The 12687-nt window shown below is 41.1% G+C and overlaps 1 protein-coding gene and 1 long non-coding RNA gene across 2 annotated transcripts in view; one reads left to right on the plus strand and one right to left on the minus strand.

Moving 5' to 3' along the window:
• Nucleotides 1-4980, minus strand: part of LOC114072832 — a 23835-nt gene extending 18855 nt beyond the window's left edge. The window contains exon 1 of the long non-coding RNA XR_003574236.1: nucleotides 4271-4980. This is a non-coding gene — a long non-coding RNA (uncharacterized LOC114072832). The remainder of the gene's footprint in view (nucleotides 1-4270) is intronic.
• The window catches only part of CASD1 (CAS1 domain containing 1), a 26532-nt gene continuing 17390 nt past the window's right edge, over nucleotides 3546-12687 (plus strand). The window contains exons 1-4 of the mRNA XM_027910650.1: nucleotides 3546-3811; nucleotides 8712-8808; nucleotides 9503-9623; nucleotides 11177-11221. Of these exons, the coding sequence (XP_027766451.1) occupies nucleotides 3679-3811; nucleotides 8712-8808; nucleotides 9503-9623; nucleotides 11177-11221 (396 nt within the window). The 5' untranslated portion in view covers nucleotides 3546-3678. The remainder of the gene's footprint in view (nucleotides 3812-8711; nucleotides 8809-9502; nucleotides 9624-11176; nucleotides 11222-12687) is intronic.

Here is a 12687-nt window from a genome sequence, read left to right on the forward strand (position 1 = left end):
ACCACAGTAATGACTGCGTCAGTGATGACCATTCAAAACGACACAGTCTCTTATGAAAATAGTTAATTCGGTTAAACCAAGGTTATATCCATAGAAAATAGAAGTGTGAAAACCTCCAGAGGCATTTTACTCTTGATATTCATAGACATTATCCCACATGCACAGCAGTGTCACATCTCCTCTGCCTCTCAAAGGAAACGCTTCTCTGGGTCTTCTCTCTGTGGCTCTTCTAAGTGTTCCCCTCACGCTGACGGCCCTTGGTGCTTCCAGCAGAGGAAGCAGAAAGCCAACATGAAGCTGTAGCATTTGCAAAATGAAAGCTGAGGTTTGACTCATCAGAAGAGACTTTTGGTTAGCAGACTGTAAATTTTACACCTACTTTATTTTCCTAAGATGCTTCTAGTTAATAGTAGTTCATGTCTGGAGTTGGTTTTATAGAGTACTTAGCAATTCCTAATTAGCCTTTTCTATCACTCCTATTATATATAGTAGTTTTGGTGTCACTTACTTAGGTATATGTATTGACGCCAAGTTCAATTAGCTTGTGAAAACCAAGGAGGTACCTGTAAGAAGTGAGACCACACTCATGCAAACCACTTCCTAAATCATGGCTCTTCAGCCAATAGCTGCTGACTGCATGAGGGAGATCTCTCTTATCGAACACCTAAGCATCGTCTCCAAAGAAGAAAGGAAACAAAAGCAGATGCCTTGCTCATATCTGCACAAATATTTAATATACAAAGGGGGATTATCTTAATTAAGATATTCAACCTGCAACAGTATCAGCTTGGATTTGTACAGTCCTAAAATATCGAAGATGAAATCTACACATGGAGTTTTCAGGCATCACTGAAAGCAAGTATTAGGGTTTTGCAGAAAATGAAGACTACCCAGGGACTTCCAGTGTCAGGCAGCAGATTTGAAAGAGCCCTCCAAAGGTTTCAGGACAGATTTACTATTTCTGGGGGCTGTAATTTTCTGAAATACAGAAGTATGGTTGTTCTGAGAGCATTTTAGTTCCTACTGCTGAATTAGTTGAAGATCCCTGAAATTCTCCAGAGATACTAACTTGCAGTAGAGAGTTGAATTCCTTTTTTGATTCTGAGAAAAAAAGTTCAGTTTCCCTCCTTAAGCACTGCAGCCACACTAACTCATAAGCTGAGTCAACACGCTGGGAGCTCCAGCTGAATTCCATGTTTTCTGCATATATAAACCACTATATATGATATCTGCACTGCTTATAGTACCAGCATTAGTTAGGGTAAGTTTTGAGGAGCTGCATCATGGTCATAAATGCACCTTGCAGACTTGCCACACAGCCCTCAAACTTAACCCAGTTATAATGCAGAATGAGACAGGATGAAGTAAATATGGTTGGGTTGGAACAAATGCCTCACTTCTTCATGAATAAGATGAAAAGGAGTATCAATGGTCCTGAACGACTGCAGGAAAAACACATTTCATAAGACCATTAAGAATCATTAATGAGAAACGATGCAAAAAGCTACAAAAATATTCTAGTGAATGCTTTCACTTAGAGAAGGTGTTAAAAAATATTTTAATTGCTTCCGAAAGTGTAAAATGCACGTGAAACCAGGACAAAAAAGCTAAGCAATAACAGAAATATTTTAACAAACAATAAAGTTTGTTCACAGTATGAAGGCTTTGAAAATTCTTGGCTATTTGAATGATGCATGAGCCAAAAATTATGCATCAATGGAATTTTTCATTTATGGAGTAAAATAACCCACACTACAACCAGAATTGGGGTGGTTGGTTTGTTTGGATTTTTCTTGTTATTTTAGTTTGGTTTTGTTGTGCTTTTTTTCAGAAAAACATAACCTAGTAACCACCCATCTGCATACTTGGGAGTTTAAGTGGTACCTTTTCTCCTTCTATCCCTGAGATAATAAACCTGAGGACTTTAATGCAGATTTTTTATTATTTAAAACCAATACTGAGAAAGTGATTAACCGGCAGGCTTGAAGAGAAAAAAATATAGATTACATGTTGGCAAGTAGTAAAGACATTGGTTGGATGGAAATGGGATATACATTGAATATACAGTAACAGAGGAATACTTGAACTCAAATTTTGCATACACATTACATTGTGTTTGTATAATACTTTCAGTTCTTCTTTTTTTCTGGTAATATTTCAAAATAAAACTTTGCTTGAGTGGGTAGGCTTCCCTGTTTTTGTTTCAAATATTTCCCTTTTTTTCCCCACACAGTCATTTTTCTGTATATTATTAAATGAATAACCAAATTCAATGATTTTCAGAACTTCTGGAGCAGTGTTTTCTGAATGACAGGGAAATGGCAGGTTGGTGAAATGAATACTGAACTTTTTTGTGTGTTCAAAACCCAGACTGTTCATTACTATTGTTTACCTGTTTGGTTAAAACCCCCCCAAACAAACAACACTTTTTCTGTTATTTGTTTTCGGCCAATCCTTATGAAAAGGATTCTGCTGGATCTTAGGGAATCTGTCTAGCACAGTATGTACTTCATCATGCACTCAAGGCTTGGCAACTGCTCACTGTTTATTTCCCATATTTGTTTTCCATATTTATCTGATTGCATACCGCACACTTTTCCTAAGTTCTATATTTGTTTATATGGTTTATATAGGGTTACTTTATTTAGTGGAAATGTCTTTCCCTTGACAGCTTGCCCTGCTCCGGGCTTGGTGGGTTCAGTGGCTGCTTCCCAGCCTCCTTGCTGGTGAGGGACTGGACTCGGAGCCCAGATTTGCTGTCCTGTGTCCCAGATACAACTCGGGTAGATGCTTGTGGAGGAATGGAATTTCCCTTTTGTAAGATTTCAGCAATCATTTCATGCATCCCCTCAAACCCAGCTAACCCATGGGGTTTGGCCTCTTCTCCCAGGCAACTAGTGATAGGACAAGATGACTTAACCTGCAACACGGGAGGCTTACGTCAGACATGAGGAAGAATTTCTTCACAGAAAGAATGGTTAGATATTGAAACGAGCTGCCCAGGGAGGTGGTGGAATCATCATCCCTGAAGGTGTTTAAGGAAGGACTGGATGTGGTGCTTAGTGCCATGGTTTAGTTGACATGGTGGTGTTGGGTCATAGGTTGGACTCGATCTCAGCGGTCTTTTCCAACCTTACTGATTCTGTGATTGTGTCAGCTTCCTTGCACCCTTACCCGCGTTCAGAGGGAGTGAGCGTCTCCCAGCCTGGAATGACCACTTCCTTGTCAATAGAACAGTAACAAGTGCTTAAAATCGCATTATTTAGCAAGAAGCCCTCACTGTCCAGCGCCAGCCGTCACGCATAGGGTGCGGCACAGCCGCTCGCCCGGCTACTCCTTCACGGGGCACGGTCCCAACGAGGTCCCTGCCACCGCCCCCTCAGCCGCGGGTCTCGGACCGAGCACGGCGGGACCCACCGGGACCACGGCAACCCCGCGGCAGCCGCGGGGAGGGGAACCGAACGCTGGTGCCGCCCGCTGGCGGCCGAGGGGAAGCGGCGGCGCCAGGAGGGCGGCGGTGGCTCCGCCCCGGCTGCAGCGGGGCGTGGGGCCGCTCTCGGCTGCGCCGGCGGGGACGGCAGCAGCCGGCGGGGTCCGCGTTGGCCGCCGGTGGGGACCCAGTGCTGCCCCGCCGCGCCCGCCCGCCCCATCGCACGCTGTTGTCATGGAGGAGCCAAGATGGCGGCGCTGGCCTACACCGGGGGCAAGCGGGAGATCAACTACTACTTCAGCGTGAGGAGCGCCAAGGCGCTGGCGCTGGGCGCCGTCCTGCTCCTCACCGCCTGCCACGCCGCCTCCCGCCGCTACCGAGGTGAGGGGGCGGCCGCGGGCGCTCCGCGGGGGGCCACGGCAGCCGGGCAGGGGAGGCGGAGCCCCGGGACCGCGGCCGTGCGGGGAGGGCGGCAGGTCCCCGCGCCCGGGGCAGCCCCGGCGGGCCGGAGGCTGGCGGGGGCGGCAGGCGCGGCCCTGCCCCGGCGGGCCGGGGCGGCGGGGCAGCGCGGCGGGACAGGTCGGCGGGACAGGTCGGCGAGAGGGGACCCGGCCTGCGGGGCCCTGCGGGGCCCGACCGGGGGGTCGCCGCAGCTCCCGCCATCGGGGCGAGGCCCCGCGGGACGAGGGGGCTGAGCGGGGCTGGAGGGGCCGTGGCGATGCGGTGTTTGCACCGAGAGCGCAGCGCAGCTCCCGGGGCCCGGCCTGCGGCAGGTGAAGCTGCAGGGCTAGAGGGTGACTTCTTCCCTGTCACTTGTTCCCTTACGGGATGATTAATTACCTTGGTAATTAGGGGTTAAAGTCTTAATTGGTACGAGACTTAGTAGTGTATGTAATTTCACTCCTTGAACCATCGCCTCGAACATAACAGAGTCGGGCCGCGCTGGAGGCTGAAGCGAACCGAGGAGCTGCTCGGTTTCACGCGTTGTCAGTGGCCGTGGAACAGGCGGTGACCGAGCTCGGGGGACCGACCGCAGCCGTGGCCGTGCCCGGCTGTGCGCGGCGCGCCGGGAGCTCCGCCGGCTCCGCTTCTCCGCGGTTGTTTTGGAGCAGCGAATCTTGGCGTGATCCGTAAATGCAAATAGAAATGCTGAAGGAAATATTTTCTTGTTTCCCTGTCACGCTAAAAAATGTGGTATGTTTCTGTGGGCAAATCAGAAAGTTGATCCACAGAGAGATCACTGCGGCTCTGCTTGTTGTAGGACAACTGGTGTCGGGTTCTAACACCTGCTGCCAGCATCCATGGAAGGCCAGGCTGAGGCAGTTCATTGTCGAAATGGGAAAGGGGGTAGGGGTCTTTATGGATACGATTCCCCAGGTTCATCCTCTGGCTGGCATGTCAGTAAGTCTGATAAACTGACTGGTGTTAAGTTGGAAGACACGGAAGCATTTACTAAATTCTGGAGGAACTCAGGCATGAGGTATTTGAACTTGCCTGTTGTGCAATGTTCTTAAGGCACAAGAGAGTCACAAAACTAGACAGGAGGAGGGTGGCAAATGTGATACATTTTTAAAGAGGGCTTGCAAGACTTGCCTAAGAAAATAGGGACTACCATATCAAGCAGGTTACAGGGAAACTAAAATACGTATAATTGCAATATATTTGGGGAGAGTTAACGAGGGGGGTGAATCAGAGATTGCAAAATGGTGAGAATCTGCTGGCCTTTACGTAAGTTGGTATGGTCTGTGTGGAATTGTTACAAACCTTTCAATAAGTTTTTTTTGCCTAAGGCTTTTAGTTTTTTTAAGCAATTAGAGGGTGAGAAGTTTTCCTGTAATTGTTTAAAAGGTTGGAGGACATGGTCAGAGCAAATAGAGAGTTACCAGTTTGGGCTTCTTTGGACAAGTAACATTCAGAAGAATGAATAGTTTAGGAAAGGAGGGTGGAAGATTTATAGCAGACAAGAGTTTTTAGGATAGATAAAAGTGGAGGTGCTAGAGAGATCATTTTGCAACCCTGCGGTGATATCAAACATCTGAAGTCCAGCAAATGCCACAATACTCTTGGCAACTAATGAAAAAAGCAGATTTTGCTGTGATACTACACAGCTAAAGCTAACTGGCATCTCGCTTATTGTCAGTGGTGTTTGTCACCCCCTCTTAGTAGCGGTATAATAGAACCGGAAAACATGAACTAAAGAGTAACACAAACAACAGAAGAATAAAAGAGCTTATCTGCAAGAAGTAATGAAATAAAATAAAATTCTGTGGCCTGGACAGAGACTTAGTAACTTGTTAATGGTTAGTAACTTGTTAATGACTTGTTAGTAACTTGTTAATGTTATGAATTATTGGGGAAAGGTAAATTCCTTGTGATTGTGTCATAACCCAAAAAGTGTCAAATGAAAAATGAAATTAATAGGCACTATATTTAAAATTATCAGAAGAAAGCACTGTTTTTCTACATTAGACATTCTGTACCAAGATTTTATACCAAAAATACCCCAAAAAGGTTATCCTGATTTGCAGAGGGTGGATGAGGTGGGCCTGCTAACAGGCTCAGAGGTGCCAGGCTGTGAAAGCTGGGCCGTGCCAGGGAAGGGGTTGCTGTGTTTTTCATGCTTTTATACTTTTTCTTTTGTCTGATTGTCATTACATGGAAAGGTTTCAGCTAATTTTGGCCTCAGTCATTCAAGTACATGTTGTAGATAGGAGAAGCCCAGTGCAATTCCCAGTCAAATTTGCCTGTATAAAAGTTATTTTGTGAAAAAAAGCTGGACTGGGGTTGTGGAAGGTCAGGGAGACTTATATTTATGGGACACCTGCAGCACTAATAGATTCTCTTTAAAACTACATTTTTTCATTTTGAATGATAGAGAACAATTGAATTTCCAGTTCTTCGAAACAGAGAGTGGGCCTTTTAGAGAAAGCATTGTGAAATTTAGTCTGTTGTGGCACTGAATGAAGACTTTGAGATTTCACAGTTACAGTGGAATAACCGCGGTTTTAAGGAATGACAAATTAAAATAATGAGCATAATAAAATTCAGAGAAATTATACACTTGGTATAACTATACCGTAGTGTATCTATACCAACATAAAAAGTAATGTGTTGGAAGGATAACTTACACGAAGGAAGAGTTTAAAAAGAATGTTTTGTGTATAAAATGGCTCTTGGAATTCTTTTTCTCAGATTTTAGGTTGGGTTTTTTTGTTGTTATGTTTTTTGGGTTTTTTTTCTTTTAACATCTCATTAATGATTAAGAAGAGCATGGTTCTTCAGCTGCTATTTCATTTCCTAAGGCAGACTTGGGTATTTCTGGAGGCACCATCTTGTCTGTAAGCTCCAGTTTACTTTCTTGGCTGCTGTTTCAGTCTGGTTTTATTCCCCTCTCTCATCTTCTGCCTGTGACTTCTACTGTTATGTTTAAAGGAAGATATCAGACACAAGTAACTCTCCTAATAAGTTTCAGGAGCTTTCTAATATTGCTGAAGGCAACAATAAGATATTCAGTACTTGGAGTTAGGAAAGAAGGTGTAACTAACTTCTTGACCTGAAATATTGTCTCTATGTTTAAAATGTATACAATGTGTGATGTTTGGAATGTTACATCAGTGAACACACTGTAGATGGAGGATTATTTCATTTGTGGGTAATTATGGAGAACAGAGGAACCAAGCTTGGGTCATGATCTCAAGATACAGATTTTCTCCAATCTCAAAAACCTGATTGAGGAAGGATTGATAGTGGTCTACAGATATGATAGACATGAGTCCAAACTGCCTTTTCCTACTGAAGAACCAGGGACTGCCAAGTTTTCTAGTAGAAACCGTATTTAAAATAAAGGGAGGTGATTCTTCAAGCATCAGCTGTGGGTATGGAAAACTCTTAAAAAAGGATGCTCCGGATGCCAAAAGCTGAGGACTGTATGTCCAGTTCAGGAAGTCCCTGGACTGAACATAGTTGGAAGAATATCAGACAAGATCATAATGTTTACTTGCCCTGTTCTTGTTCATCTCTGAGCATCTATTCATGGCCCCTGTTGAAGGCAGAATACCAGGCTAGACTGACCACTGGTCTGACTGTGCATCTTCTTCAGCAAGTTATTGGATTTCAGAGGGAATCTGATTAAGTTATAGATATTCTTTTATATGGTTCACTCTTATATCACTTTGATACATCTCCTAGTTCTCATCATCTGCAAAGTGGAAGACTTTGTAGCAGTAATAACTCTGAGTCACCTATTCTCATTATCAGTGAGAATGTCTCATGTTGCTTAATGCAACTTACTAGAAATGGTAGTTTACATAAGTGTGCATGTTTGAGAATTAGGGAAATTGTGTTGCTTGAAAGCCAAAATATAAGTTGAGTTTAATGCAGTCAGTGGTTTCACAGAAAGTGTCAAGTAAGGGCAGTGGTACATTGTTCCTGCACAAGCAGCACAAGTCCCTACCATTTCATTCACCACCATTTCCCTGTTTGTCAGTGCTCGGAAATGCCAAGTATGACAAAAATGTTGGAGGGCAATTTCTCTTGCAGTGAATGGTGTTCAGTTGAGCTCAGTTATAACACAGCAGATTCTGATGTGGAGCTGGAAAGATAAAGTCACTGATTACATAATTTTATTTATAAGAACTTAATATGACTGAAACATCATCACCTGTAAAGTGGTTCATCTTAATTACTGTAAAACTTAATGAGTGGAAAAGGTACCTGAAGTTCAGAATTGTCGGCAGATTCTTTTGTAAATGTTTTGGGGTTTTTTTGCATATTAACCCAGCAGGTTAACCCACCTATTATAAGGTGACTGCTAACTCTTAAGCAGGGAGATGTAATAGACTTTCTTACCAATCTCATATTAGATTCCTGTTCTATACAAGATGCTGTGCATGATGATTCTGTGTAGAAGATTATTTTATTGAACGATGTATTCTTTAATTTCGTATTCCAGTGTACTCTGGATAGTAGATAGCACAGTGGATTGGCATCTTTTAAAGGAAATGCCATTCCAAGTCACAACATCTTTCTGATAACAAAAGTGGGATCACTAACATTTTGTGGAGAGAGTTGTGATTTACAGAGCAGTGTGGTATAATGAGCAAGAAGGCAACTTGCAGAAACTTGTGGAAGGTGTTTTTATGATAAGTTATATTTGTTTACTACTGTTGATTGTTCCAATTCTTGTGTTTCCAATATTGTCAAATTATTTTTTATAATAGCAATTGGGCTATGTTTTACATTTCATGCAGCTGAATTCTAATCTTAATATAACATTTTCAAGGTGGCGATACATGTGAGTATCTTCTGTCCAGTGGGAGATTTCTTGGAGAAAAAGTATGGCAACCTCACAGTTGTATGATGCATAAGTATAAAAATAGGTAAGGAAACTCATGTCTTCTGTTCATCTGCACGAAAAGAAGAGTCATTGTTATTTGACTGCAGCTGTAGTAATTGCAGTATCTTTTACTGTTTACTTCATAGCTGACTCTCTAGGCTTTCAAAAATATACAGTATATATCAAAAAGAAGCCTTTTCCTTGTACATTATGTGTGTATCTACAGTGCTTACCATAGCTGTATTTCTATAAAAAATATAAATAAATATGGGTGATAGAGGTACTGGCATGAGTTATGGAGAGCCACATGAGACTGCATTGCTTCATATGTCGCTCTCAGATTGCTGAAAGAGAAAATGCTGATCTTATGTGTCAAATTGCGAGTAAAAGTATCCCAAATAAAATTACTAATTGCTTTATTGCTATCTTTCACCTACTGGTAAGAGAACTTTTTTTTTTTTTTTTTAGAATTATGCCGTACATTACTCTTTTGAAACTACTGTATTTGTAGCACCACAGAATAGGAAAGCCTGCTTGGTTTTTTGCCTAATCACATTAGCAGGAGAGTTAATTTTTATTTCTGTGCAAATTGCACTAAATGTTTTATTGATTCAGCATGTTTAGAAAAAGATTTATCATACCTTAGAGTTATCTCTATTGCTCTGTAGATTTTCAAAATACTTTTTTTCTAAGATATAAATTTCCTGTAACGTGAATGTTGCTGTTTTATTTTACAGTGAAGCAAAAAATTGCCTCATAGACAAACATATTGTGTTCATAGGAGATTCTAGAATTCGACAGTTGTTCTATTCATTTATAAAGCTCATAAATCCCCAAGTCAAAGAAGAGGGAAATAAGGTGAGATAGTTTATTTTGATAATTTTTTTTTGTTTCTTCCCCATTTACCTTATATCTCTTTTCTAAACTTGAGAAAATCAAGAAATGGTACTGTTTGCTGACCTAGCCCTCAGGAAGGAGAAGCACAGAAAGATCTTTTGAAGAATAACAAGATTAGACCAAAATACTTGTTTGGATATAGATGAGATGATTGTAAATCTAAGAAGGGAACTGTGAAGCTCGAGAGAAAGCTTGCAGCAGTCTGCGAATAAATAAATGAAGCTGACTTGTCCCACAGCAACTTAGGCTTCATATTTGGTTTCTTGATGAGAAAATGATTGTTCCTTTGTGTGTTTTTAAATAGTAGTAGTTCACGTCTTATAATTTGTCATTTAAAATGTCAGTTAAATTGATGATCTAATCTGTTCATACGAATCCATGGGGCAATGACAGATTTCTAGGTTTAACTTGAAGCTGAAACTAAAAATAGCTTCTGGTCTTACCTTTCTTTTGATCACTGATGAAGAGCTGTCTGAGTTTTCTGAAGTGAAGAAAGTAAACAGCAGCTTGCTGAGGGGAAACAGTAAGAAAGGATTTAGCTCTATCATTTGTTGAACAGAATATTGATTTCTTTTGCTATATTGTACTTCTTAGGCACATGGTTTCATAGACATATGTACATATGTGAGGGAAAAAACACATTTCACTTTCAACAGTGCATCAGATTTGTCAATTATTTAGTAATTCTGTCATTTAAAACTGCAGGCTGGCAGCTTGTCCAGCACACAGCATGAAGTCGCTTTCACTCATCAAAACAAGATGCTTGATTGATCCAAGAACCCTGGTTTTCCTAGTCAGTTGGTTAGGTCACAGTTGCTTCCCAAAAGTGATGGTGAGATGATAGAGTGCTATAATTGGTTTTGAGTCGAGTATCATTTGTCAAGTCTTGCTAAAATCGGGATCTCAGTTTGTGGAAGAGAAGTAAACTTATTCTTTTGGATGAGGATTGAAACTAATTCTATATTTAGTATATTTTAAAGGAGGATTGTGTATGCATGTCTGAGTCTTTCCTTTCTGATTTCTTACTATTTCACTCAGCAAATTTAATAATGTGTTCCAGAATTTATTTCTGCCTGAGATTATTTTCTTTTATTCTTTAATTAAAACTGTGTTGGTTGTTTTGTGCGAAAGAGTTGGCCAGATGAAAAGGAAGGCTGGGGAAAGGCAGTGTAAGAAAAAAAAAAGGAAAAAGGTCTTAAGTCTTTCTTGAGTTGGCAGGCTAAATTTAGGAAAATATTTGATACATTTGTAACAGAGTGAACAGAAAGCATTTCAGACTTTGTTGGCTAGATTTCTTCCAGGAAGAAGAATCGTTTATTTGAGTAGCTTGTTTTATCAAGAAAGTAACATCAACATTTGTATGAGTACACTGACAAGTTTATACAAGAAAAATCCTTTCCACTGAAGATAAACTCTTGGGTGAGAGCAAGTTAGCATAGGAATGTAAATATTTTGTTTTCATTCTGAAAGTTTTTCTTACTTTGATTTTATTGTTTTGGGGGTTTTTTTGACAGCATGGAAATATCCCATTTGAAGATAAATCTTCTTCAATTAAAGTGGTAAGTTTTTATCTAGCGTTAAATTGCAAGCCATAATCATGTTATTATTTCGTACAATGTAAATGAAATTGCAGTCAGAGCTGAAAAATTAAAAGAAGGTTTAGACCATCAATATTCTTGATGAGTATTTCACAGATATTTCAGAGTGTGTCTTAACATGCTGTAGTTTGAGAGACTTTGGCATTGAATACTTGTATTCTGTGTTAGTTTTGGGCTTAAGCTCGGGAAGTGTGTATAATTTTTATTTTTTCAGATCTTATAATTGGCCTTCCCAAGAATAGCTTTTGCCAGGAAGTTTACTCTTTCACTGCTGTAAGAATGTATGTATGTGGGGCTAACTTCCTTGGATTGGTAATTGTAATTGCTGTTGAGCTTTCTATGCTATCCCAACAAGTATTCCTTCCACTGCTTTTGCATGAAGAAATAAGCACAATGTTGATTATAATGTGGATATTTAAAAAAAGAAAACAAACAAAATGCTTGAGGGTAGGTTTTCTGAAGGACTCTGTTCTCCTCTGCCCTGGCAATGGAAAGACTGTCCTCAATAGCTTTCTTTGCTCCCCATGACAGCTGTCAGCAGTGCAGGGATTCTGCTAGTCATGTTTTTGTTTATGCCCTGGAGACAACTCATTCTCTATTCATGAAAACCAAAGAAGCAGTGTATTTACTGAGTTGTCTGCAAGGGAGTTTTCAGTACCTGTTTGTGTGCATGGTTAAGATTTAGGGTATAGAATAACATTTTAGGGTATGACCCCATGGCAGTTCAAGCCTGCTCTGTTCCAGTCTGTTGCCCTTCACAGTATGTTCCTGTGTTTGTGCTGTAACTATCCCTGATACAGCTGTGGAGTGGGTTGTTTTAGGAGTCAATCAGCCTAAAAGTTACCTTGTAGGATTCCTTTTTGATCAGGTCTGATGTGGCTCACCATATGGTTATCTGAATGCTGGAAAAGGCAGGACAGAACTCCAGGCAGGACAAATGGGCCAGTGCAGTGTGATTAGCGTTGGCCTAACCTGACAGGATTACATCTTCAAAACTCCTTAAGCTTTGGTAGGTGCCTAACAATCATGATTTTAAATGGCAGGTCTGGGCTTTTCTGAGATGTCTTGGTGGTTAAGAATATATTTGGAGTCTGCTGCTTCCTTGTTTTGATGCAGTATTGATCTTGACGTTATTGTCATGGTAGATGAATTTCCACATTCAGAATGGCTGTGACCCAATAATCTAAATGTGGAAAATACTTGACTAACAAAAGAGAAAATTACTAGGAACAAGTGGAGAGTTTAATTTTGCCCTTTCTAGTCATCATAGTGACCTTCTGTCCTTCAGCAGAGGACTGCATGGTTGTTCACATTATTGCCAAATAATGAATTGACAGTACTCAAGTGAAGTACCAAAATCTTTAGGTCTGTGCAAGTGGAAGATAAACATTTCCTCTCTACTGGTAATGTTTCTGCATTCTAAACTT

This window comes from Empidonax traillii, unplaced genomic scaffold, assembly GCF_003031625.1.
Source record: "Empidonax traillii isolate 1590-97213 ecotype Southwest subspecies unplaced genomic scaffold, ASM303162v1 scaffold30:size3273891, whole genome shotgun sequence".
Classification (NCBI taxonomy): domain Eukaryota; kingdom Metazoa; phylum Chordata; class Aves; order Passeriformes; family Tyrannidae; genus Empidonax; species Empidonax traillii.